This window comes from Bos grunniens, chromosome X, assembly GCF_055505025.1.
Source record: "Bos grunniens cultivar Pamir isolate PY7600 chromosome X, Bosgru_T2T1.0, whole genome shotgun sequence".
NCBI classification, from domain to species: Eukaryota; Metazoa; Chordata; class Mammalia; order Artiodactyla; family Bovidae; genus Bos; species Bos grunniens.
Genome location: NC_141194.1, coordinates 143,999,293 through 144,026,396, shown reverse-complemented (window position 1 = coordinate 144,026,396; position 27,104 = coordinate 143,999,293). Strand labels below are relative to the sequence as shown.

The following is a 27,104-nucleotide window of genomic DNA, read 5'->3' as shown; positions in this document are numbered from 1 at the left end:
TTTTAGATGCCCAAGATCTATTTCTTAAAATATGACTTTACCAAAATTAACCCAGTGCTGAGCCACTTCAGTCATGTCCAATTCTCTGTGACCCTATGGACTGTAGCCTGCCAGGCTCCTCTGTCTTCCTCCCTCCAGTCAAGAATACTGGAGTGGGCTGCCATGCCCTGTTCCTGGAGATCTTCCCAAGCCAGGGATCCAACTTGCATCTCTTATGCCTCCTGCATGGGCAGGCAGGTTTTTAACACTAGCACCACCTGGGAAGCCCAGTTAACCCAGTACTTATTTTTCAAACTATTTTTGACAGTTCCTCCTGTTGCTAACAAGGACTTGGCTTTTTCCAGCTTATGGGTCTTTTCAAAACGGACATGGAATTAAGAGGGAAGATTCAAGAGGTTCCCTCATCCCAGAAGGAGCAACTGGATTTCCAGATCAGAGCAGCACTGGTGAAAATGTAAGACCCTAAAATATATAGGTTAACCCTGGTGATGTTTTAACCATGACAGTCTTTCTTTTTATGTAAATAAGGAGCTCTCTACTCTCCTGTAGTCTATACTATATCTATAAAAAGTATCCCGTAATGTAGCAGTTCCTTCCTATCCTGGCAGCTGCTACTTGGATATCTTAAAAACTGTTTATAGAGGATAAGGTATTCATCTTTCAGAGTTCTAACTTTGAATCTGTAAACCTGTTCTAGAGAGGGAAGGTTCAAGTTTAAAATGCCTAATATACCCATATCACTTAAATCACTCCCTGGCAGGATTAATTCAGCTTTTTATTCTTTTCTAAGAATAATGACCTTAACTTGGGATGAAAAAAAAATTAGGTCCCCAGATTGATAATCTCAACATTCCAGAATCACTTAATCAGAATATACTAACTTTTCCATGAGATTGTTTCAAGCCTAACATTAAAGTTTGGGATAGGTCAGCCTTGAGATAGAGAAACCTCATTTTAGACCAGTAAAGCCTTGTCATGCTGCTACATGAAATCATAGAACCATATAAAATTAGTTAGAAGGGTCCATAAAAATAATAAATTCCAACTCTCAATTTACAAATGAAAACTGGGATTGTGACTTAGGGCAGCCACACAACTATGGCAGGGCCAGACCTAAACCCAAGTTTTCGAATTTCAGCACTTCTTCTCCTAGATCATGGTGTTCTCTCTGTGTATCAGAATCATCTGGGCGACTTTCTAAAAAATCACGTGTACACCTGTGGCAGATTCATGTTGATGTATGGCAAAACCAATACAATATTGTAAAGTAATTAGACTCTAATTAAAATAAATTTAAATTTAAAAAAATAAATAAATGAATGAAATTCCAAAAAAAATAATAAAAATAGAGAGCTGAGCTTCATCCTGTTTCTGTCAGTCTGGGGGCCTGCTCATTTGTATTTCTAAGTTCCCAGGTGATGCTGACGCTGCTGGTTGGGAACCATCCCCTTAAGAACCACTCTATATAGACTGCCTTGAGTCTTTGCCCATTGTTGTTGTTCATTCGCTAAGTTATATCCAACGCCTTGCTACCCCATGGACTTTATTTAATCATAAAGTTCTTATTTCCCGCCATGTAGAAATAAGACAACAGATACTGTCATGGGTAAGGCACACAAAGGACAAAGAGGTTAATGACTTGCCAGCAGTCACACAGCTAGCAAGCATTCAGAACCTAGATGTTTTGTCCCAAGTAAAAGTTTTTAGTAACTCCTACATTGGTAAGTGTATAGCCTAAGCCCAGGTTAGCTCAGCTGAAAGCACTGGTTTCTAACAAGGGCAATTTCTTTAGGACATTGTTATTACTGTATTCATATAAATCCCCGAATAAGTCAGATCTTGTCATGCTTAACCGATATTTAAACAAAAGTCACTAAATAATAGGAACATCACTACTTTGTAGAGGCTCCAATTTTGAAGTATTACTGGGTCCTTCTTAGTAAAATTATCTTGTAATATTATTAAGCTTCCTTTTAAGATAGATTTTTCTGAACTATTATTTAGAAGTTGAGTTTTAATAAACTCTTAATGAGATTCAAGTTAAAAAGTTTAAAATGTAAGTTTCTCCTTGACATAAAGGCTATTTTTCCTAGAATACCCACATATGATTTAAAACATTATCTTACTAAAACACAGGACTTAGGGAATGAAACATACACAGTATATTCATGGCCATATTTTGAAGACTGCAAGATAATTTCCAGTGATATTACTAGGTACAGTAGCAACAAAGATTCAGCCCATTTACCTTCCAAATGTGGTTATATGTGATGTGCTTAGAAGTTTCCCAAACAGGACTAAAATGTTATTGAGTTAAAGGCTAAGGGAAGCTAAAATACCAGCATTGTTTCACAAAAGCCTTATCTTTGTATTACAGACTCGGCAGAGTTCTACAAGGAGTAGTGTATCCCAGTATAACCGATTGGATCAATATGAAATCAGAAGCCTCTTGATGTGCTATCTGTATATAGTAAAAATGATTTCTGAAGGTGAGTTACCAGCATATTAATCATAGACTGTACTCCACCGTCACAGATTCATAAGTTCACGTAACAAATATTTGACCATCATCTGCATGTAGGACATAGGCACATTACAAACAGAACTTTGAAGACTTTGACCTTAGAATGTTCCTATATTTTAACATAGAATAGATTCATTTCCATCATACAGGTTTGATTCCTTGAAATAATTTTTTTTCTTTAAAATTAATTTCTAAAGCTTCCCTTGTGGCTCAGTCAATAAAGAATCTGCCTGTAGTGCAAGAGACCCGGGTTCGATCCCTGGGTTGGAAAGATCCCCTGGAGAAGGAAATGGCAACCCACTCCAGTATCCTTGCCTGGAAAATCTCATGGACAGAGGAGCCTGGTGGGCTGCTGTCCATGGGGTCGCAAAGAGTTGGGCACGAATGAGTGACTAACAGTTACTTACTAAAGTGAGGCAATAGTTTTAGAAGTGCTAGAGTATTTTTTTCATGCACAGCACAGAATGCATTAAATGACCAATGTAAACAGAAGAAAATAACAATAATCAAAAGTCATATTTAACACTGTAGCTTTTATTTGACCCAGGATTTACAAAATCAAACGCAAGGAAAAAGACAGGAAGGGTTCTCTGAGGGTAAGGAATGCTGTCATTATCTTCACAGGAACATTATACAGATTTGTACGGTGTCAGGTTCTTTTCCAGGCTGTTCTCTTTACCTTGATGTATAATTTTATTATTTATAATTTACCATTTCCTCTTTACCATATATAATAGAATATAAGCAAAGGATTTTCATAAACTGCATGTCCTTTGGAAGTAAAATCAGAAGGTTCTATCTCATTCCAAGTACCACCTTTGTTTACACAATTCCTTCCTCTTTATTCCTTTTCTACTTTTGCTCAAAAAGAAAAAAAAATCATAAAACCACCCCAACGACCCCCCAAAACAAAACAAACAAAAAACCTAGGGATTTCCCTGTAGCTAAGACGCTGTACTGCCAATGCAGGAGTCCCAGATTCAATTTCTGGACAGGGAAATAGATCCCACATACTACACCTAAGACCCTGTGTGGCCAAATAAATATTCTTAAAAAAAAGGCAAGCAGAAGTGAAGTACATAAAAGCACCCGGGTTTTGACCATCACAATAGAGTAGTTAAATTTTAACTTATTTTCTATTTCGTTTTTAGTAAATATTAAAAATTTTTTGTAATAATGCAGAATATAAAAACAAACTTGCCAGAGAGATTGAAAAACATCAAAAGTTAGATATTAATACTTAATTCTAAAGTACATTAATAAAACAGTTTTAAGTAACTAGAATCTTCAAGCATTTAGAATGTATGATTTACAGTAAAAGTCAAATCATCATATAGTAAATTTTACTTATTTTCTATTTTGTTTTTAGTAAATATTATCTTAAACATTTTTGTAATAATACAGAATATAAAAACATAAAATGAGTTGATAGTTAACTTGCCAGAGGGATTGAAACACATCAAAAGCTAGATATGACTAGTTAATTCTAAAATACACTAACAAAAGAGTTTTAAATAAGTAGAATCTTCAAGTACTAACAATGTATGATTTAGAATAAAAGTCAAATCATAATACAGTAAATTTTACCTATTTTCTATATTTTGGTCTTAGTATTAAACATTTTTTGTAACAATGCAGGATATAAAAACATAAAATGAGTTGATAGTTAACTTGCTAGAGAGATTGAAACACATCAAAAGCTAGATACGAAGAGTTAATTCTAAAGTACTATTAATGTTTTAAATTAATTAAAGCTATTAAACAGTTTTAAAAAACTAGAATCTTCAACTACTTAGAATGTATGATTTAGAGTAAAAGTCAAAGATTATTGAGACTATGTTATAAGCTTCCGTGTTTTGGGAAAGAAATATGTAAAGGGCACTAATTTTCAACCCTGGTGGTATTTCATTCCAAGAAATAATGGATCAAATTAACAACCATAGCCACAGCTTATTGTTTTTGTCTCCCCACAAGCTAAAAAGTGGGGGAATGTAGAAAGTGACTGCTATTATGTATGGGCTTTTTTAAAGGGTGATGAAGATATTCTAAAACTGTGGCAATGGTTTTACAAGTTTTTAAATATACCATAAACTACTGTATTGTGCTCTATTTAAAAGAACGAGTTTAATGGCACATGAATTCACTCAATAACTTGGTTTTTCTAGAGGTTCAAGGATACAAGGGAGATGAAAAACTGTAAAGAAAAAAGGAGTTGAATACCACCAGAGCCCAGGGAAAATGAGGGTGGTAGAGGGAGGAGAGAAGGAAGGAGGAGAGGGACATGCATTGCTGAGTAGTTCTCCCCTCCTCCACTCCAGTACACATGTGCACACTTGCATACGTATGCAAGCGCATGTGCACGTGTGCACACACACTGACAACCCGTGACAAGCCACTGGCTGCTTTGTGTTATGGGTAAAACCATAACTTCTTTGTTTCTTGAGGTCTCCTCTTATAAATGCTGACCTTGCTTGCTAAATAGTTGGTCTTTGTTAATGAGGTTTTTCCTTCTTCTGCTCTCGCTTTTTGATTTTTAAAAGCAAATTTTCATAACTAGTATACAGTCTGTGTCACATCTTCTCTTCTGTAATTTAAGTCATGCTATATGGTATCTGTAAAGTCATACTCATTTTATTCTGAAAAATATCTGCTTCTGACTCTTCCTCAGTGTAAGTATTGTAGTTACCTTGTCAAGTCCAGTAAGTATTTCACTTTATATGTATTTCAGGGTTGAACTCTTACAGTCCAGGCCTTTTAGGTGTTCTCTTGGCTTTCTTTTTTTTAAGCCTTCTTATTGACTCATAAGGGCTTCCCAGCTGAATCTTTCTCAGTGTAAGTATTGTAGTTACCTTGTCAAGTCCAGTAAATATTTCACTTTATATATATTTCAGGGTTGAACTCTTACAGTCCAGGCCTTTTAGGTGTTCTCTTGGCTTTCTTTTTTTTAAGCCTTCTTATTGACTCATAAGGGCTTCCCAGGTGGCACTAGTAATAAAGAACTCAGCTGCCAGTGCAAGAGTCTAAGAGACTCGATGGATGGGAAGATCCCCAGGAGGAGGGCATGACAACCCACTGCCATATTCTTCTAGAGAATCCCACGGACAGAGGAGCCTGGCAGGCTACAGTCCACAGTGTTGCAAAAACTAGGACACAACTAAACCAACTCAGCATGGCACACACTGACTCACAGACACTAGCAGCTTAATTTCAACAAAATGATGATCATCTCTACACTTCTATACAGAAGTAGAGGGATTCTGAAAACTAAGTTTCTCTCTTTGTAGCTGAATTTTATTAACTGGCAATAAGTCACTATTTCAAAGTCTTAGTCATTTGCCCAACTTTTTGCCTGTATATTATATTCTGGGAAGTAGAATCAAAGTCAGGAATTATCAGTTACATAGTCTGAATACAAATGTTAAAGTCTGAATTGATAGGAAGACTGTCCTCTTGGACCAGAAAAGCAGTCTCCTTAAGAGAGAGATGGAGTGATAGCTACTTCCCCCATTTTCCTAACTGTATCTTGACTTTTCTCTTGATTGAAGACCCCGAAGTGCAAGCCTGAGACTCACCTTGTGGCTTATCAGCATCATGGGCTGCACCTGTAGCTCCATTCGTATCCTTCCTTGCTGTGGACTGTTCACTGCAAGGTGTCTGGCTACTGCTCTCTCTCATTGAAATACGAAAAACACCTAATGATGGTCTTTGCACAGTAGAGCTTGAAGTATAGTCTAAAGGAAATAGATGTAAAGTGTTGTTTTCGTCTCTCTGTGTGAGAGGAGAAAATATGCTTTTGCTGTAATCAATTATACTTTCCTCTGAAGTTTCAGGTAATATTTCAGTAGGTAGGTCTTCTTCTGGAGAAATACTGGAAAGGCTCCAAGGGAAATCAATCTCAGTTCCTCGCTTTGGTGTGGAGATCCTCTGTGGGGAGGTCCTCTGTGTGAAAATGGATTTGCTTTGTGGACGGCCAAGCCTGGCATCAGGAAGGCTGGAGTCATCTTGAAATTCACACACAGTCTGAGGGCCGAGTGTAGACGCTGAAGGAACAGTGCTAGATGACTTCTGACTGCCACTGCTTATTGTGATAGTCTTAGTGCTGTTAGAGGAAGTCTCTTGAGGGCTCTCTGGCACCTCAAAGACGTCCTGCCTGTACAACGGAACCTGAAGTTCGGAACTGTGTGGCTGTTTCTTTTTCCCTCGAGCTTTCATCTGTTTGGTTTTCGTTTGCGTTATCATTTTGAGAGCCGCATACCTCTCAGGTCCAGGTGGAGGGTCCCCGATCGAAATAAATGACTCGCTCTTTTGAGACCCAGGGATGAAGTCGTCATCACTATCGGAAGAAGAACGGCGAGACTGTGGCTGTTTCCTCTTGAGCCTAGCCAAAAGTTGCTTGTTTTCTTCTCTTAATTTATTCCTTTCTGCTGTAAGCTCACAAATAAACTTCAGATTTTGTTGTTGGATATCATAAAATTCTTGCTGTAGTGTATTTCTGTATGTTTCGTTTACTGTACAGTGATCGCATACTTTCGCGTTTAACTGACCTCGCAGGTCATGGATAGTGTCATTCAGGGCTCTCTTTTGCTCCGTCAACTCTTTAATTCTGGATATGGAGCCTGTCCTCCTCCCGTCTGACAATCGCTCTTTTCTCAAACTGTTTACTTTCCCCTGAAGTCGGCGTAGCTCTCTGTCATGGAGCTCTTTTAGTGTTAGCCAGGTTTTTTTAAAATCTTCAGAAGACACATCACAGAGGCTAACCTTCTGAATTGTATATTCTTCAGAAGAGCTCTGCCCACTTTCCCTGTCTTCTTCACCCACATCCCGCGCCTCCATCTTGATTCTCTGACTGGGATTGTCAAATAGTGGAGACAGGCACCACCAAAAAATGGCGGAAGGGCTGTCAACTAGAACTGGGCCGCGGACCGATCGAGAGTTTCACCGCTTTTACAGACCTGTGAAGTGGTCTCAGGGCACCCAGTAGGCGAGAAGATGGATCAAAGATGGCTCAGGGGTGGACAGCAGGACGTAGGTGGGGGGCTGGAAGGAGACACCAGCCTCCTTTGCCAAGAAGAGCGAAGGCACAAGGCAGGGAAGATGGCGGCTTCAAGCGACCCTGTGCCGACAGGAGACTAGAGAGAGTGGAAACGCAGTGAATTCTGGGAAAGCCCCGCTGAGCTGAAGTGCGTCACAAAAGGGGGGGGGTGTGGAACTTACCCCTTGCTTTATTTTTGAAACAAATTAATTTGACCCGATTTTAGCATCTTTATTCCGGACAGTCAATATTTTATAATCATTGAAAACCACAAATACCCATGGTCATTAGTAAGTTGGACATAAAGTCAAAAGCCATGCACTCTTTCCTCCCTGTCACCCCTCCGTTTAGGCAACATTGCTTAGTGGTCCATTCCTAGATTTAGAGGCTCTCGGGAGACTGGCAGTTTTGTAACTGATTACTGTGCGATCGACGCTAGAGCTTTGCTGGTGGTGTTGGTGGCTCAGTAGGTAACACCACCAGCAAAGCTCTAGCATGGATCGCAACAGTAATCAGTTACAGAATTGCCATGCTAGAGCTTTGCTGGTGGCTCAGTAGGTAATGCGGAGAAGGCAATGGCAGCCCACTCCAGTACTTTTGCCTAGAAAATCCCATGGACGGAGGAGCCTGGTAGGCTGCAGTCCATGGGGTCGCTAGAGTCGGACACGACTGAGCGACTTCACTTTCGCTTTTCACTTTCATGCATTGGAGAAGGAAATGGCAACCCACTCCAGTGTTCTTGCCTGGAGAACCCCAGGGATGGGAAGCCTGGTAGGCTGCCGTCTATGGGTCGCACAGAGTCGGACACGACTGAAGCAACTTAGCAGCAGCAGCAGTAGGTAACGAGTCTGCCGGCAATGCGGGAGACCAAGGTTCAGACTCTGGATCGGGAAGATCCCCTGGAGAAGGAAATGGCAACCCACTCCAGTATTCCTGCCTGGAGAATTCCATGGACAGAAGAGCCCAATGAAGCTACTGTCCATGTGGTCACAAAGAGTCGGACACGACTGAGTAACACTTCCACTAGGTTTTTAAAATTTAGACGTGAAACTGCTGACACCATTAGCTATATCTGAATAGGTTACAAAACGGAATGGAAGGTTAAGTGGGGGTAATATTTTTCTTTTAAAAAACTTTCAGTGAGTGTGTTGGAAGTTAAAAAAAAAAGAACAACTCAAAAGAGAAGTATATGTGATATAGAGGCTTTTGTATCTAAAATAGTTGTTGCATGAATCTGTGTGGTATGTATGTATATTGCTAGAACTTCAGGGTTAATAATCCAAAGAGAAAGAGGAAAATAAGTTATCACTTTTCCTCTCAAGTTCTCAAACTTTTTGGTTCTCCAAGTCCTTTGAGTAGCAGGCAAAGGTGCTTGACCCTGCCTTCGGAACAATGCACATAAATGCACCATTTTGCATAAAATTTTAAGAAAAACCCCAGGTCTACTTTGCTTCCTGTCTTCAGGGATGATAAGCCATCAAAAAGAACATGAAACATGTAAAATATCATGTATGAAACGAGTTGCCAGTCCAGGTTCGATGCACGATACTGGGTGCTTGGGGCTAGTGCACTTGGACGACCCAGAGGGATGGTATGGGGAGGGAGGAGGGAGGAGGGTTCAGGATGGGGAACACATGTATACCTGTGGTGGATTCATTTTGATATTTGGCAAAACTAATACAATTATGTAAAGTTTAAAAATAAAATTAAAAAAAATAAAGTAAATAAAAATAATTGTTAAAGTTGAAAATAATTACAGATTTAGCAGTATATTTGGAATTAATTCAATAGAGTGTAGTGTGGGTATTGGGCAGTGAGATGAGATAGGAGGGCAGGATTCAGATGAGACAGAACTGGTTATGAGTTGATGGTTATTGAAACTAAAGTTATTGGTACTTTGGAATTCACTGTGCTATTAATATTTGCTGTTATGGTCTCTGCTATTTCAAGCTGTAACACTTTATTCCATTTTCAGATACACTGTTAACTTACTGGAACAAGGTATCTCCCCAGGAGCTCATAAACATTCTCATACTTCTAGAGTAAGTTGTCTTATTTTCATAAAATTTCCTCTTATTTTGGGGAGCTTAATGTTTATAGTTAATGAAATATTACTCCTTTTTTGTTTTCATCAGCATATTTGTACATAATGTAGGGAATGTTAAACTATTTTCATAGTTTATAGGTTGACATATAGCTTCTTCACACATAGAAGAAAAACATGTAAACGAAATGCTTGTGGTATTATAGAAAACTAGCTAATAATAGCCCATCTTTGCAGACCATCAGGAATATTTGTGTGACCTGGAAAACTGGAAGTGGCACCAGCTGTCCTAATCATTCATTTAGAGCAGATGCTGGCTTAATGGAGCCCCTTAAATGTTGGAGTTTAGAATGTGTATCTTTAGATAGAGCCAAGTAATTCTACCCACTTCAGAAATGTGTGTTTGTGTGTACATGTATATATATTCCAAGGTACTTGATTTTTTCCTAAGTGGAGGGGGGAAGTTGTCCTATATTGTTTGCTGAGCTATTTTGTTGAAAGGTAAGAGAGAAATTAGAGTGATGTGTAATTTCTAAATACATTTTAAAATAAATAGTACACATAACATATATGATAGTGTATGTGCATGTCCAGCAAAACATTTGGAGAAAATATTTGCAAACAAAGCAGGATTAAAAAAAAAAACACTCTAAAAATGAAATATTCACTAATGAAAATAGATGATATTGTTGGGGATTTACTTTAAAATTATGGAGGAGGTAATAAGTGTGGAGGGAGTGGGGAGGACCTGTTTGGGGTAGAAGTTAAACAGGAGTGGCCATGAGTTGATAATTGTTGAAGCTCGTGGGTGCTGGGTATGTGGGGTTTAGTTTGCTGTCCTCTCTACTTTTGTATGTTTGGGATTTTCTATACTAGAAAGTGGTTTAATGCCATTATAAAAAAATATAGCAATTGCCACAATTTTTAGGGCTTAAGAACCTTTTTAGGTGTGAATGACTTTTTAGAGACCTTTGCTATGACACACACTATAAAGCTCGAAGGATGATTTGCATTGATACGTTTTTTAGAAATATGTCATTATAATTGTATATGAAGACCTGAGACTTTTTGGTGCTGAAGTAACTGTAGCAAATGAATGTAGAGTGATATAATATGGCTGGTGGTTGTATATTTATTTGTGTATACCAAAACATATTCTTGTAATATGATTTTAAATAGGTCATTCTTTGTAACACATGAATTTTCAAATATTATTTGTTAAAATGCAAAGTATGGTAATATAGTACTAACATGCTACTGTTTTTCTTTCTAGAGTATGTTTGTTTCACTTTAGATACATGGGGAAAAGAAACATAGCAAGGTAATTCCCATAGCAGTGCAATTCCCTCTTTTTTTCTTCTCTTCCAACAGAGGGCAGTCTTAATCATGCCATGCAAAACCTAGATGCTTCCTTTTGAGCTAGCCTGAAGATACCCATGATTTATTTAATGCTTCTCAACTTAAAGTTGAAATTAACCTGATGTGAAGTGTAACATTTTTTTAAGTTTCCCAAAGGGTAATGGTTAGACTGATGTGCACCGTTTCCGGTCTAATCCTAGAACAGATGCTTGTCTCTTCTGAAGGATGTGAGAAAAGACTAGATCCAGGGGAAGGCAGGAAATTGTCAAGTGAGGACAACTGTCAGTTGTGTCCTTTTGTCTACAACCTATCAATATTCACCTCAGTTAGTAATGTAAACAGAAATCCCAAACAGTAATTGCAACATGCATTATATATTATTTCTTTCTTCTTTTTGCTGTGTAAGTCTTAGTGAAATAAATACTTTAGAAAATGTTTGTGGGATCCTAAGGAAAAGATTACTTGCTTATTTTGATAAGATACATTTCAGAGGTAGAGTTAGACATTAAAGGATCTTAAATAGAATTATTTTCTTTATGAAAGTGAATTTCATGGCACTTCCAAAAACTAAAGAGGCAGTTTGAAAAAAAGTGAAAGTCGCTCAGTCACACCCAACTCTTTGCAGTCCATGGCATTCTCTAGGCCAGAATACTGGAATGGGTAGCCTGTCCCTTCTCCAGGGCATCTTCCTGACCCAGGAATCGAACCGGGATCTCCTGCATTGCAGGCATATTCTTTACCAGCTGGGCTATGAGGGAAGCCCAAGGAGGTGGTTTGGATTAGGTTTATTGCTGAGACTCTGGGACATACTAATAATTCAGGTGACGATTTTTGTTGTCTTCCCAGCACTGGGAGCTGGTTGGGAACTGGTATGGTAACTACCATCATGAACCTTAACCTCTAAGATTCTGGTGACCTGCCTTCTGTGTTTACTAGAGGATGGACAAACTCTTCTTCTTTCTCAGGCCCTGCATTACCTAGTTGTTAATTTTTTTAATGAAACCCTAAAATAAAGGAAAACAAAATAAAAATATGCAAATAGACATCTTTGTAGAGTAAAAACTTCTGATCCAAGTTTAACTCTGGTACAGAAACCGATAGGTGCTCATTCTTAAATATCTGACTCCAGGAAACCACCCCCTGCCATGTCAACTCTTGAGTGTCCCTCTCATTGTTTTCTCTGACTCTTGCCTTTCCTTATCTCCTGAGATAAAGATGGAATCTTATTGGAGTATTGTCCACTCTGATATATTATCCACTGTCTGATATTTTTGAGAGGAGGAAGGGAAGTAAGAAACTCTCTCTAAATTCCTTACTTGCATTCTTGTAGTATAAGGTATTTGAAATATACAGTAAGCATTATAACAACTCCCAGTGACATCTCATTTAAGCCACATAGTTAAAAAATGTAACATTGAGATACAGTATTAGAGTAATCCATTTCCTAACTTTAACATTTATTTTAGGGTGCATGATGCCTGGCTGTCAAAACACTTTGGAGTAGACCGAAAATCACAAACCATGCCAGCTCTCCGAAACAGATCAGGAATAATGCAGGCCCGGCTTCAGCATCTTAGTAGCCTGGAAAGTTCATTTACACTTAATCACAGTAAGTGCAGAATGGGGGTAGGGTACCCATTTGAAACAGATGTTAATACTATTTAACCTAAATCACCAGTACAGCTGGACATCATTTCACATCTCAGTTTCTGTACAGTCATTTCATCATATGTGAATATAATATCAAATATGCATGCATTGTTTTTAGCAATTTTAGTTAATAGTGAGTTCTAGTTTAATATGAAGGAAATTAATTTTCTCATTGAATTATTATTCTTGTAGTATTTTACATTCAATATCTTTTATCCATACTTTAATGTAAATAATGACATTTGAATATAATAGTATATATAATATTTGTTTAGAGTGACTGTTGTTCATTCAGTGATTATTAAGGGATTGCCCATGCTGAGCTGTCTGCAGAGGTCAGAGCACTGTAAATACTATTTTGACAAAGACGTATTTCACACAGGTTGAAATATTGACAAGTTCAGTAGGAAGCTAGAGGGTTATATACATGAAAGCTATTCTCTGAAAGCAAATCTTAATAAAAAGTCAAAGAGTGAGACAATGTTCATTACCAGACAGTCCTTTAGAGGTTGCATAAGAGGAAGCCAGCAGAACTGGCTCTGCTATGAGGACTAATCATAAACACAAATGTCTTGAGCAGATGGATGCTGAGCTACTAGACTCAGGACCTTTCAAAACAAATTGGAGTGGGACAGCCTTCAGCTTTGCTCTTTGTCTCTTGTAACAGTGTATTGAAGCTGTCTTTCAGTTGGCCCAGATGCTTTGTTTTCCTTCTGATTTAGAAACAAGTCTCACACCATTGGCATCATCGAAAACATCAGGCCATAGGGAACCCCTGTACATAACATAGCTACATTTCTATGAGTTTCTCATTTTTGCACATATAATTAGCAGCACAGCCTAAAATGCCTCCCACGTTATTTCTTAGTTACATACCTAGTTCATCACTCACATCTTGTCTACAAAGAAGTTGGCACCTATTTATTTGTTGCAGAGCTGTTGATACAGAGCTGAAGTAAAAAAAAAAAATAGCAGAATTGATTAACCCAGATTGTATTCGATTAAGGAGTAAATACAGCGAAACTCATTAAGTCTGCAGGTATTGAGAGCCTGGTGTCTTTTTGCTTGTACCTCTCTGAGTCTTTGGGAGAGAAAGTCATTCAAAACTGTTATGTGAATCCCTGTGTTATACAGTTTTAATTTCCTTTTTTTTTTTTTTAAATTTCAGGTTCTTCAACAACTGAAGCAGACATTTTCCATCAGGCACTTCTTGAAGGAAATACTGCTACGGAAGTTTCCCTAACAGTATTAGATACCATATCATTTTTCACTCAGTGTTTCAAGGTAAAAATGAAAAGTTAGGATTCAGTTGGTATCATTGCAAAGAAAGTATGCAAAAATTAACTAGACAGATGAAGCTTAGTATAAAAGACCCCAGTGAGCAGTCAGGAAACGTGGGTGGCAGACCTAGTGTGACCTCAAGAAATAACTGAGACTCAGCCTTAATAATTTGTTCTTTGGAATAATTTGGACTGTTAATAATTTGTTCTTTATTTCCCTTCTCTGTTATTTTTGTGTTTAAAAACAGGTTTTTTCATACTTTTATGAAAATATCCAGTCATTTTTAGCCTAAATTATGATTGAGTCAGTCTGTCCAAATACCTGTTGAGATGAGGTGTCTTGTCAAGCCAGATGATATCCAGGCAGGCTGGCTGGCTGGCGTCCCTTGTCAGGGGTTTATTGGTTTTACTCAGATGCTTGCCTCTCAGTACAAATCATCATTGCTAGGATTAAAAAATAGAAGAAGAAGAAACTGAAAGCAGTTATCTTGCAGGGTTGCTGAAGGTGTAAAATGAGATAATGGATGTTAGAGAGCTTTGAATAAACACTATATAACTATGTGCTTTGCTTAGTCACTCAGTCGTGTCCGACTCTGTGACCCCATGGTTGTAGCCTTCTAGGCTCCTCTGTCCCTGGGATTCTCCAGGCAAGAATACTGGAGTGGTTTGCCATTTCCTCCTCCAGGGAATCTTCCAACTGAGAGACTTAACCCAGGCTTCCCACATTGCAGGCGGATTCTTTACCAGCTGAGCTACCAGGGGAGCCCATATAACCGTAATGTGAGGTAACAGTAGTGGGAGAAGTCAAAAGTGAAAACTCTTGCTGGATTTTCATCTGAGCTACACAGATTTTTTTTTCTTTTCTTTCCCCTTCTCAAAGTAATTCAGTTAATTGCTTCAGGCCTCCAGATTTACTATGGAAACCAGGCCTGTGCTTTTCAAAGAATCTTATAAGGGAAAACTGAATTAGATAGTAATGAGAAATAGACTGCAGAATTTCTGTATGAAGTATTAAGTTTGTTCTGATTAAAATTCAACCCAAATTCATTTTTTATTTTGCCAGTAAATAAGACATTTGGTCTCAAGGTTTGCATTGTTATTTCTTCCTCCTATTCAGACATTTCTTATTTATGTAACACACATCTCTTGTTAGTTGACATCTCTGTTAGATGACAGGCACTATCCTAAGTGCTTTAGAAATATTAACTCACTTTTCTGTTGTGGGACTGGAGGTGGAAAAGAGCACTGCAGATGGGCACCAAGGATCTTTTTGAGATGATGGGAATGAATGGATTGCAATGACTGCACGACTCTGTAACTTTACTAAAAATAACTGAATGATACATTTAAAATAGGTAAATTTTGTTGTATGTAAATTAAACCTCAGTCAACTTAAAAGCACAAGTATTAACTCACCTTTAATCCTCATACTAGCTTTGTGATGTAGATACTATTATTTTTCCCATTTTAAAGTGAGAAAAGTGAAGCTCACAGGGAACTTAATGTCACATAGCTAGTCAGTAGCAGATCAGGAATTTAATCTTGGCTAGTTATCACAAGAGTCCTTGCTTCTAACCACCTCCCCATGCTTTTAAGTAGACTATGGGAGGAGACAGAAAGATGGAGCACCATTCTGGGATTCTGGCTATCAGTGTTACCATTAAATCTGTTACAAATATGCATATGGTTTTGGGCTTCCCTGATAGCTCAGACGGTAAAGTGTCTGCCTGCAATGTGGGAGACCTGGGCTTGATCCCTGGGTCAGGAAGATCCCCTGGAGAAGGAAATGGCAACCTACTCCAGCACTCTTAACTGGAAAATCCCAAGGACCGAGGAGCCTGGTAGGCTATAGTCCACGGGGTTGCAAAGAGTCGGACACAGACTGAGAGACTTCACTTCACTTGACTGCAAGGGAGGAGCCAGAAAGATGGAGCACCATTCTTGGATTCTGGCTATCAGTGTTACCATTAAATCTCTTACAAATAGTCATATGGTTTTGGTTTTTTGTTGTTACTTACGGCCAATTTGTAACCTACTAATTGGTTTCTTAAAGGACAGGAGAGCAGGGCTGAAGACATTATCCAATGCATTCTTTTTTAAACAAAAAGGGTCACAAACCAATAGATCAGATCAGATCAGTCACTCAGTCGTGTCCGACTCTGCGACCCCATGAATCACAGCACGCCAGGCCTCCCTGTCCATCACCAACTCCCGGAGTTCACTGAGACTCACGTCCATCGAGTCAGTGATGCCATCCAGCCATCTCATCCTCTGTCGTCCCCTTCTCCTCCTGCCCCCAATCCCTCCCAGCATCAGAGTCTTTTCCAATGAGTCAACTCTTGGCATGAAGTGGCCAAAGTACTGGAGTTTCAGCTTTAGCATCATTCCTTCCAAAGAAATCCCAGGGCTGATCTCCTTCAGAATGGACTGGTTGGATCTCCTTGCAGTGCAAGGGACTCTCAAGAGTCTTCTCCAACACCACAGTTCAAAAGCATCAATTCTTCAGCGCTCAGCCTTCTTCACAGTCCAACTCTCACATCCATACATGACCGCTGGAAAAACCATAGCCTTGACTAGACGAACCTTTGTTGGCAAAGTAATGTCTCTGCTTTTCAATATGCTATCTAGGTTGGTCATAACTTTCCTTCCAAGGAGTAAGCGTCTTTTAATTTCATGGCTGCAGTCACCATCTGCAGTGATTTTGGAGCCCAGAAAAATAAAGTCTGACACTGTTTCCACTGTTTCCCCATCTATTTCCCATGAAGTGGTGGGACCAGATGCCATGATCTTCGTTTTCTGAATGTTGAGCTTTAAGCCAACTTTTTCACTCTCCACTTTCACTTTCATCAAGAGGCTTTTTAGTTCCTCTTCATTTTCTGCCATAAGGGTGGTGTCATCTGCATATCTGAGGTTATTGACATTTCTCCCGGCAATCTTCGTCTCTACAGTTTCTAGTTTCTTTTATATCTTTACTTTAGTAAGTTTACAGAGTTGTGCAGTCATTACAATCCAATCATTCCCATTATCTCAAAAAGATCCTTGGTGCCCATATGCAGTCAGTCCCCCTTTCCACCTCCAGTCTCACAATAAAACAGTGAGTTAAAATTTCTAAAGCACTTAGGATAGTGCCTGTCATCTACCAAGAGATGTATATTAAATAAATTAAGAAATATTTGAATAGAAGCAAGGAATAAGAGTGCACATTTTGAAATCAAACGTCTTTATTTACTGGCACAATAAAAATGAATTTGAGTTGCACATTAATCAGAACAAATTTAATACTTCATAAAGAGATTCTGCAGCCTATTCCTAATTAGTATCTAAGGAACCTTTAAACAGTTTGTGTAGTCTTTCAATTGTGATACCTGTTATTATCTCTACTCATAGAGGGTTTAATTGTCTCCAGTGGCTAGACATACACTAAACATACATTTTAAAACAAATTGGATAATAGAATTTTAAAATAGAATTGATGTTTTCCTTAATTCTTACATTACTTTGTTTCTGTCAGAGAAATACAAAAGCTATAGGAGAAGGCAATGGCACCCCACTCCAGTACTCTTGCCTGGAAAGTCCCATGGATGGAGGAGCCTGGTGGGCTGCAGTCCATGGGGTCGCTAAGAATCGGACACGACTGAGCGACTTCACTTTCACTTTTCACTTTCATGCATTGGAGAAGGAAATGGCAACCCACTCTAGTATTCTTGTCTGGAGAATCCCAGGGACAGAGGAGCTTGGTGGGCTGCCGTCTATGGGGTCGCACAAAGTCAGACAGGATTGAAGTAACTTAGCAGCAGCAGCAGCAAGCTTCTTATTGTTATTTTTCAAGCAGTGGTTTGATGAATAGGTATTGGTAAAGACTGTTCTCTCATTTTAGGGGGAGCAGCATAAACTATTTGTCAAAAAAAGCTTTTTTATGTTTTCTAGAGTCAACTTTTAAATAATGATGGCCACAACCCATTAATGAAAAAAGTATTTGATATTCATCTTGCTTTTCTTAAAAATGGGCAGTCTGAAGTGTCGCTGAAACATGTATTTGCCTCACTTCGAGCGTTCATTAGTAAGGTAAGGAACAAATCTTTGCGGCTGCGAGTGGCCTTGCTTCTTGGTAAGAAAGATCAGGGGAACAGGATCTCCAAACCTCAGCTAATGAAGCCATTAAATCTTGCCTTTGTAAACATTAATACAGAACAGCAAAATACAGAAAGAGGGCCTGACCATGAATTCCCTAAAATCAGCACGTGCTTTTAATTTCATTTTGTTATTCCTGTTTTTTTTTTTTTCCCCCAGTAGGCTCCTTTGAGGAGTGTCATGGTAAAGTTATCAACGGCCAATATTTCTTCTCTTTGGTTTCTTTTTAAAGTATTATCATGCTGAAGATATATAAATTGTGAGTGCACTCATGTGTAATCACTTTCAAAGCAGAGACAAGTTACAAAACCCCAGGGCCTTGTATGGTATCTTGCAAGTGGTAGGCACTTAATACATGTATAGATGGATGAATCCTTCCTTTCAGTGCTAATTGTATCTTTGGGCTCCAGATTTTCAGGCCATTTACTTCATGTAAACTAAAACTTCAGACTAGGTTTTTAGGAACAAATATGACTCAGCAAAAATTTATTGCTGGTCTGTTAAGCATCAGAAACCTAGACGGAGTTAAAATTATGGAAAGGCACAGTCTAGGCTTCCACTCTGGTATGTGTAACTCCAACAAGACAAATTCAGTTAACTGATTCTTGGAATAGGCTAGCTGAGCAACTTTTTTTTGTCATTATTTGCATGGCAACTTATTGTCCCAAATTCATAGAAAAGTAGATGATTTTGAAGGTTTATTTTTAAATTGCCATTCTTTAATGCAATTTTGTGAATAAAGAAATAAATGGAAAACTGAGTTCAGTGGAAACATATGACAAGAAACTAAGGGAACGAGATTCAGAAATAATTCATTTAATGAACAGTGACTGGATGGGTAATTCCTGGTGTCAGACTTTGTGTCAAGGATACAGTGTGAAGACTTATTGTCCAGTAGAGGAAAGCACACATTGATGCGCACCTACAAATACCATTAGGATAAAGGAAGCCTACAGAGAACTGAGGGTAAATGGAAGGACAGGAAACACTAATTGAGCAACATTTCTCTGCAGCACTCAAGTTAGGATTTAGTTTGTACTCAGCAACTGAGATGAGACTGAAGAAGTCAGTGAGGACCAGATGGTTGTATCCTCATGTTTTTCAATTAGATTTCATCTTTTAGGTGTTGGGGAGCAGGAAAGCAACATAATTAGATTTGTACTAAGAAAATTGTTGCAGGTATGGGAAAATCTCTTTGAATATAGTACAGAAGCATAATCTCTGCTGTCATGCAGATTTCAGTGGGTGGAAGGGGGAGAGAAAATAAATTAGTAAATAAAATGGTAATCGGAACAAGTTCTTAGAAGGAACCAAGGGGGTGAAATAGAGGATAATGATTTGTGGGGGTTACTTTTGATGGGTCTGTCACTTATTTTTATATTTTAACTTTTTAAATTAAGACTCTATGTTTTGAAACCAATTTTAAATTCACAGCAAAATACAATGGGAAATACAGAAGTTTCCTATATATCCCCACCCCCACAACCATACATACAGTCTCCCTGATTATCAACATCTGCCACCAGAGTGCTGCATTTATTACAACTGATGAATTTACATTGACACATAATAATCTTCCTCATGGGCTCCCCTGGTGGGTCAGTGGTAAAAAGAACTTGGCTGATAATACAAGAGAGTCAGGTTCAATCCCTGCACTGGGAAGATCACCTACAGAAGGAAATGGCAACCCGCTCCAGTATGTTTGCCTTGGAAATCCCATGAACAGAGGAGCCTGGCAGGCTGAAGTCCATGTGATCGGGAAAGAGTCAGACACGACTTAGCAACTAAACAACAACAGTGTTGCAAGGTGCACAGTGCACATTAAGACTCATTCTCAGTGCATATCCCATGGGTTTGGAAAAATGACATGTTCCCATCTTAGTATCAAACGAAGTATTTTAACTGCCCTAAAAATCTCCACCAATTCACCACTCCCCTCCCCACCACCCCCTGGAAATCTACAGTCTTTTTACTGTCTCCCCAGTCTTGCTTTTCTAGAACGTCATGTAGTTGGAATCTGGGTTTGTCACTTCTAAAATGAGACCTGAAACATGAAAAGGGGCCAGCCATTTGAAAAGCTCAAGGAAGAACATTCTAGGGAGAAGGGATAGAGCTTGAAATTCTGGGAACTGAAAGTTCAGTTTAGTTGGAACAGAGTGAATTAGGGAGCTCATCAGCATACCAGTGGCAGTTGGAGCCATGGGAGTGGTTTAAGTTCCCCTGGAAGAGCAAGAACAACAACAAAAAGTTTAGAGCAGTATGTTGGGGAAAAGCAACATAGAAGGGGTTGGAAGAGAAGTCTATGGAGGAGATGAAAGGCAGCAGTCACAGATATAGAAGAAAGGCAAGAAAGAAGCAAAGGAGAAGAGAGTATCAGCATTATTATGCAATACAGAGTGGCCTAACAAGATAAGGTGGAAAGGGAGTCCATTGGAATTGGCATTACAAGGTCATTGATAATTTTGGTCATTGCCCACTCAGAGAAGTGACAGAAGACTTCCTATAGCAGATTAACTACTCTACTGCTGTGCCTTCCCTTCCTGTATTTTCATACAGGAGTATCTTGCCCAACAAGGTTTATTTGATCTGGTGAAACCATTGATGAGATTTTTTCAATGCCAGCTAGAAAACATTTATTAAATGTTCATTAATAGATGAAGACGCATAAACAGTAAGAAGCATTGTACTTAGTGTTAAGGTGATAAAAAGAAGATAGATTCCTATAATATGGGCTTAAATTCAATATTTCTGAGAAATAATATTGAAATTAGGCCCTAGCCTTACGTTGATTCCTATAATATGGGTTTAAATCCAATATTCCTGAGAATGATTTTGAAAGAATCTAGCTTCACACTCCCTGAAAAAATGCACTGTGTACCCTGGAGCAGCTAAGTACTCACTTGCCGAGACATGTCAGCATGGAAGTTTGCAATAAGCCTATGTTCTATGTACAGCTTATATTCCACAAAGCAGACTGAATACATTCCAAAAGTAGCAGTCCCTTGCCTGTTTTGAGCATTAGATAGTCACTTGTGTACTTTTTCTATGCCAACCTGTATTTTACTCAGCACTGTTTATGAGTAGAGGATGCACGTGTTTATGTTTGTGTGTCTACACTTCATCTATATGCCATTTTGTTAAAAGATCAACTTTCTTTGCTGAATAGATATAATGTTCACAGCATTTGGAAGTTTACAACGTAAGGAACTGTTTAAATATAAAGCAAAAGAGTAAGTAATGCAGATTGGCCTTCCCATTTTTATGGCCCAAATTGAGACCATCATCATGAAATGAGTCATCATTTCAGTCGTTCATTAATACATGCTGGTCTGTATGTTTTTATCTAGCTTGGGTTCTCCAGAGCGGTGCCCTAATCTTATGTTGATTGTGTATCCTCAACGCACCCAGCTTAGTTTTAGGTAGAATAATGTAGGCACTTGATAGTTGATTGACTTCTGTTTTATGGTTTTTCAGATAATTCTTTATGTTTTTCCTATTGTTTAGTTTCCCTCGGCCTTTTTCAAAGGAAGGGTAAACATGTGTGCTGCATTTTGCTACGAGGTTCTAAAGTGCTGCACATCAAAGATTAGCTCAACCAGGAATGAAGCCTCTGCGCTTTTGTATCTTCTGATGAGAAACAACTTTGAGTACACCAAAAGGAAAACGTTTTTAAGGACACATCTGCAGGTCAGTGAACACCGAAGCTTCTCTTTCTTCTGTTCAATCTTTAGCCTCTCTACATTAAGATCTAGACCTCCCCAGTCTAATACAAAGCTACTAGCCACAGGTGGCCATCTAGTACTTGAAATGTGGCTAGTCTCAATTCAGGACATATTGACTTTTGAACATTTAGTGCAAACAAGTAAAATATCTCAATTGCTTTATATTGACTATATGCTCAAATGATATTTTGGATATATTGGTTTAAGTAAAATAAATCAAAATTCACTTGTGTCGTTTTACTTTTTAATGTGGCTGCTAGACAATTCAATATTACACATGGGACTCATATCCTATTTCTACTGGACAACACGGCTTGAGAACAGAGATATTAAGAGCATAGTTTTCAGATCCCACAAGTATCACATACTGTGTGACCTTAGCAAGGACTTCTTTGGTCTCTCAGTACCTCAGATGCTTCATAAGTAAAACAGTGGTAAATATCCATACCTACCTCATATGGTTATGGTGAGTATTAAAGAGATGATTAAGTAACAAATGAAGTTACTTGTGTTTTATCATGTTCCGGCATGCCCAGTTAGTTAAGAAATGAGTGAAGTCTCAAAGTTTAGTGGAAAACATGGACTTTGGAAACATACCTACCTGGACTTCAATCATAGCTTAGCTACTTACTTAATATGTGACTCTAAGGAAGTTACTCCGGAGAAGGCAATGGCACCCCACTCCAGTACTCTTGCCTGGAAAATCCTATGGATGGAGGACCCTGGTGGGCTGCAAGTACATGGGGTCACTAGGAGTCGGACACGACTGAGCGACTTCACTTTCACTTTTCACTTTCATGCATTGAAGGAAATGGCAACCCACTCTAGTGTTCTTGCCTGGAGAGTCCCAGGGACGGGGGAGCCTGGTGGGCTGCCGTCTATGGAGTTGCACAGAGTTGGACACGACTGAAGCGACTTAGCAGCAGCAGCAGTGGCAGGGAAGTTACTCAGTTTGTCTTAACTATTTGCCTCATCTGTAAAATGAGGCCAAGTATGTTTTAGCTTGTGGGGTTTATAATGAGGGTTAAAAATAAAGTGTGTGTAGTGCCAGGCACAAAATGCCTAGCTCATAATAGACACTTAGTATATGGCAGTTGTTATTCAACATCTCCATAATTTTTTGCTTATGTGATGAAACAGGTGTGAACTGAAACACAGTTGGGAGTTCTTGGCTCAGTTGCCCTCTTTGTAATATGGGAAATGCTTGGTCATATTTCTATCTTTACTGCCATGATCAGTCCCATTGCATTTGTTTGTTGGAGACTGGGTTATAAATAAAGAAATGGCCATAAGTAGCTTTTTAGAAACGTCATAAGAGATGTGAAACTCTGATAGAAGTATATGCTTTCTGTAAAATGTTGTATCTAGTTATTTTTGGATACTAGGTCTAGCATTATATGTTAGGGTGTCTAATACTTGCTTTCATTGAGATGTCACTTGAATACCACCTTCTTCCAAAGCATTTCTGCAATTAGTGTGCTGATATTTTTGAATTTCCCTATTAGGGTCCATTCTTCTGTGTTAAAACATCAATTTGTCTCAAGTCCTATATTCTAATATTAGCAAGGTGAAAAGGCAGCCTTCAGAATGGGAGAAAATAATAGCAAATGAAGCAACTGACAAACAACTAATCTCAAAAATATACAAGCAACTCTGACAGCTCAACTCTAGAAAAATAAATGACCCAATCAAAAAATGGGCCAAAGAACTAAATAGACATTTCTCCAAAGAAGACATACAGATGGCTAACAAACACATGAAAAGATGCTCAACATCACTCATTATCAGAGAAATGCAAATCAAAACCACTATGAGGTACCATTTCACGCCAGTCAGAATGGCTGCAATCCAAAAGTCTACAAGCAATAAATGCTGGAGAGGGTGTGGAGAAAAGGGAACCCTCTTACACTGTTGGTGGGAAGGCAAACTAGTACAGCCACTATGGAGAACAGTGTGGAGATTCCTTAAAAAACTGGAAATAGAGCTGCATTATGATCCAGCAATCCCACTGCTAGGCATACACACTGAGGAAACCAGAATTGAAAGAGACACGTGTACCCCAATGTTCATCGCAGCACTGTTTATAATAGCCAGGACATGGAAGCACCCTAGATGTCCATCAGCAGATGAATGGATAAGAAAGCAGTGGTACATATACACAATGGAGTATTACTCAGCCATTAAAAAGAATACATTTGAATCAGTTCTAATGAGTTGGATGAAACTGGAACCTATTATACAGAGTGAAGTAAGCCAGAAAGAAAAACACCAATACAGTATACTAACACATATATATGGAATTTAGAAAGATCGTAACAATAACCCTGTGTACGAGACAGCAAAAGAGACTCTGATGTATAGATCAGTCTTATGGACTCTGTGGGAGAGGGACAGGGTGGGGAGATTTGGGAGAATGGCATTGAAACATGTATAATATCATGTATGAAACGAGTCGCCAGTCCAGGTTCAATGCATGATACTGGATGCTTGGGGCTGGTGCACTGGGACGACCCAGAGGGATGGCATGGGGAGGGAGGAGGGAGCAGGGTTCAGGCTGGGGAACACATGTATACCTGTGGCAGATTCATTTTGATATTTGGCAAAACTAATACAATATTGTAAAGTTTAAAAATAAAATTCAAATAGAAATGAATTAATAAATTGCAGACTCTGGTTCTAAGTGCTAAATAAGCTGATTAACTTGTAGTATTATGATTATGATCTTTTAAATCCTCACAACGCTCTATAATGTAGGTATTGTTATTATCCCTATATTGCCTTTAAGGAAAGTGAGGCACAGGGGGTTTACTCATTTTCTCAAAGCCATTCAGTGCGTAGTTGATAAAGTCAAAGTTTGAATCTAGGTCAGTTGGACTCAAGAGCCTACACCCAACTCCTACAGTATCTTGCTTATCAGGACCAGGGGTAAAGCTTCTGGCCACTATCACCTTAGCCTGAATCATATAAGCATTCATTAACGGGAGCCTGAGAGATTTAAAAGTCCCATGCATACATGCTCAGTTGCTTCAGTCGTGTCTGACTCTTTGCGACCCTACGGACTGTAGATTACCAGGCTCCTCTCTTAATGGGATTCTCCAGCCAAAAATACTGGAGTGGCTTGCCATGCCTTCTTCCAGGGTATCTTCCTGACCCTGGGATCAAACCGACATCTCCTGAACTGCAGGCAGATTCTTTACAGCTGAGCCATCATTGAGGCCTAGAAGCACCATTACATGGCATTATTTAGATGGGCCCTAGTCAGAAACAAAGGAGAGAGCTGAGGCACTGGAGTTGGAAGTCCAGCACACTGAGATAGACTAGTGAAAAGAAATAAGAAACCATCAAAGAAATGTCATTTATTCCCAACTTTGCCAAAACTACTAACTAGCAAACATACTGAAGGCAGATACCTGTATTTACCATTGTATCAGTTCACTAATTATGAAAACGGTTTCAGCTCTAGCTGTGCTATGTGTTTGGAAGATTTTTCACATCAAACCAAGAGAACTCTGAATAAAATTTGAAACTAGGAACCTCCATTGATCTATAATTCTGGTTTTGTGCCAATACCATACTGTCTTCATTACTGTAGCTTTGTAGTATAGTCAGAAGTCAGCAAGGTTGATTCCTCTAGCTCCATTTTTTCTTTATCAAGGTTGCTTTGGCTATTTGGGGTCTTTTGTATTTCCATACATATTGTAAAATTTTTTGTTCTAGTTCTGTGAAAAATGCCATTGGTAATTTGATAGGGATTGCATTGAATCTGTAGATTACTTTGGGTAGTATGGGTATGGTCATTTTCCCAATATTGATTTTTTTTCCAATCCACGAACATGGTGTATTTCTCCATCTATTTGTGTTGTGTTTGATTTCTTTCATCAGTGTCTTATAGTTTTCTGCCTTTGAGTCTTTTGTCCCTTTAGGTAGGTTTATTCCTAGGTTTTTACTGTTGTTGTTGAAGTAGTGAAGGAGTTGTTCCTTAATTTCTCTCTGATTTTTCATTGTTAGTGTATAGGAATGCAAGGGATTTCTCTGTATTAAGTTTGTTTGTATCTTGTAGCTTTACTGAAGTTGATATTTCTTTTTTATGATATGACTTTGTCTTTAGCTAAAATTTTTTTTTGTTTATTTTTGCCTGTGCTGGATTCTTCATTGCTGTGTAGCCTTTTCTCTATTTCCAATGAGTAGGGGCTGCTCTTCATTGCTGTGTGCCAGCTTCTCATTGCGGTGGCTTCTCATGTTGCAGACCATGGACTCTAGGACACGCAGGCTTCAGTAGCCGTGGCATGTGGGCTCAGTAGTTATAGCTCACGGGCTCTAGAGTGCAGAGGCACTCGTTGTGGCTCAGTGCTCTGTGGCATGTGGGATCTTTCCGAACCAGGAATCGAACCCATGTCTCCAGCGTTGGCAGGCAGATTCTGAAGCCCCTACCATTGCTATTTCAATAGAAGAATTTAAATCCCTCATATAAGAAGAAAGTAGCTTTTCTTGGAACTCTAATATCTTTAAAAGAAGCATTTCGTATGAATGCCTATGGGTTTGTACATTGAAGAGAACAAGCAACATGTGTTCAAAAGACATTTGAAAGATGGTGTTTTCTTCTTTCCACAGATAATAATTGCTGTAAGCCAGCTGATAGCAGATGTAGCACTAAGCGGAGGATCGAGATTTCAGGAGTCTTTATTCATTATCAATAACTTTGCAAACAGTGACAGACCTATGAAGGTATGTTCTCACTTTAAGTGAAAAATTAGGACCATGTTCACTGTCAGGGGAGTTTCACTTCTCAAGGTAAACTGTGCATTGGATTCAGAACTTTTATATAGTATCAAGTGTACAGAATGTGAGCTTCAGAGGTCAAGGCTTTGTCTAGTCCATCCCTGTACCTCTAGCACCTAGAAGACTGCCAGGTACACAGTAGATATTCAGTATTAGTTGAATGCATGGATGAATGACTGTACTGTGTATACGTAAGTATGATAGGATTTCAATTTTTTCTGGGGTTGCATTTTAAACTTACTCAACAAAGAAATGGGTTTTTTCTCAACCGTTGTTACCTTTTATAAGATTGGTTAATTAAACACTCAGTTGGAAATTTCACAAAACATCACTTTCTAGAGTTGCTGATAGCTGCTGGATCCTTTTGTCAGCAGATGAGAAATGGCACAGAAGGGATTCATTACAACATTATATTCCGAGATGAAAGAATCATCTGGTAACTGGGGCATGCCAGAGATACTCATTGGCAAACCCATGTCCAAGGCTATCGTTCTTAGGTAACCATTGGCTGAGGTCAAACCCATGACCCTGACCACCACTCCTCAGACCTACCTATATATTTAAAACCTAAAACGTTGTAAAA

General features: G+C 38.8%; 2 protein-coding genes across 4 annotated transcripts in view; one reads left to right on the top strand and one right to left on the bottom strand.

Annotated features, from left to right (window-relative positions):
• Positions 1–27,104, top strand: part of DOCK11 (dedicator of cytokinesis 11) — a 212,089-nt gene that overhangs the window by 146,587 nt on the left and 38,398 nt on the right. For all 3 annotated transcript variants that reach the window (XM_086388270.1, XM_086388268.1, XM_086388269.1), the window contains 9 exons: positions 345–454; positions 2,378–2,489; positions 9,532–9,598; positions 10,874–10,921; positions 12,426–12,568; positions 13,778–13,893; positions 17,817–17,954; positions 21,525–21,707; positions 26,354–26,467. In XM_086388270.1, the coding sequence (XP_086244396.1) occupies positions 345–454; positions 2,378–2,489; positions 9,532–9,598; positions 10,874–10,921; positions 12,426–12,568; positions 13,778–13,893; positions 17,817–17,954; positions 21,525–21,707; positions 26,354–26,467 (1,031 nt within the window). The remainder of the gene's footprint in view (positions 1–344; positions 455–2,377; positions 2,490–9,531; positions 9,599–10,873; positions 10,922–12,425; positions 12,569–13,777; positions 13,894–17,816; positions 17,955–21,524; positions 21,708–26,353; positions 26,468–27,104) is intronic.
• LOC147341578 (uncharacterized) lies at positions 3,038–7,666 on the bottom strand. The gene has a single exon (XM_086388272.1). The coding sequence runs from the start codon at positions 7,355–7,357 to the stop codon at positions 6,020–6,022; it is 1,338 nt and encodes a 445-aa protein (XP_086244398.1). The 5' UTR covers positions 7,358–7,666; the 3' UTR covers positions 3,038–6,019.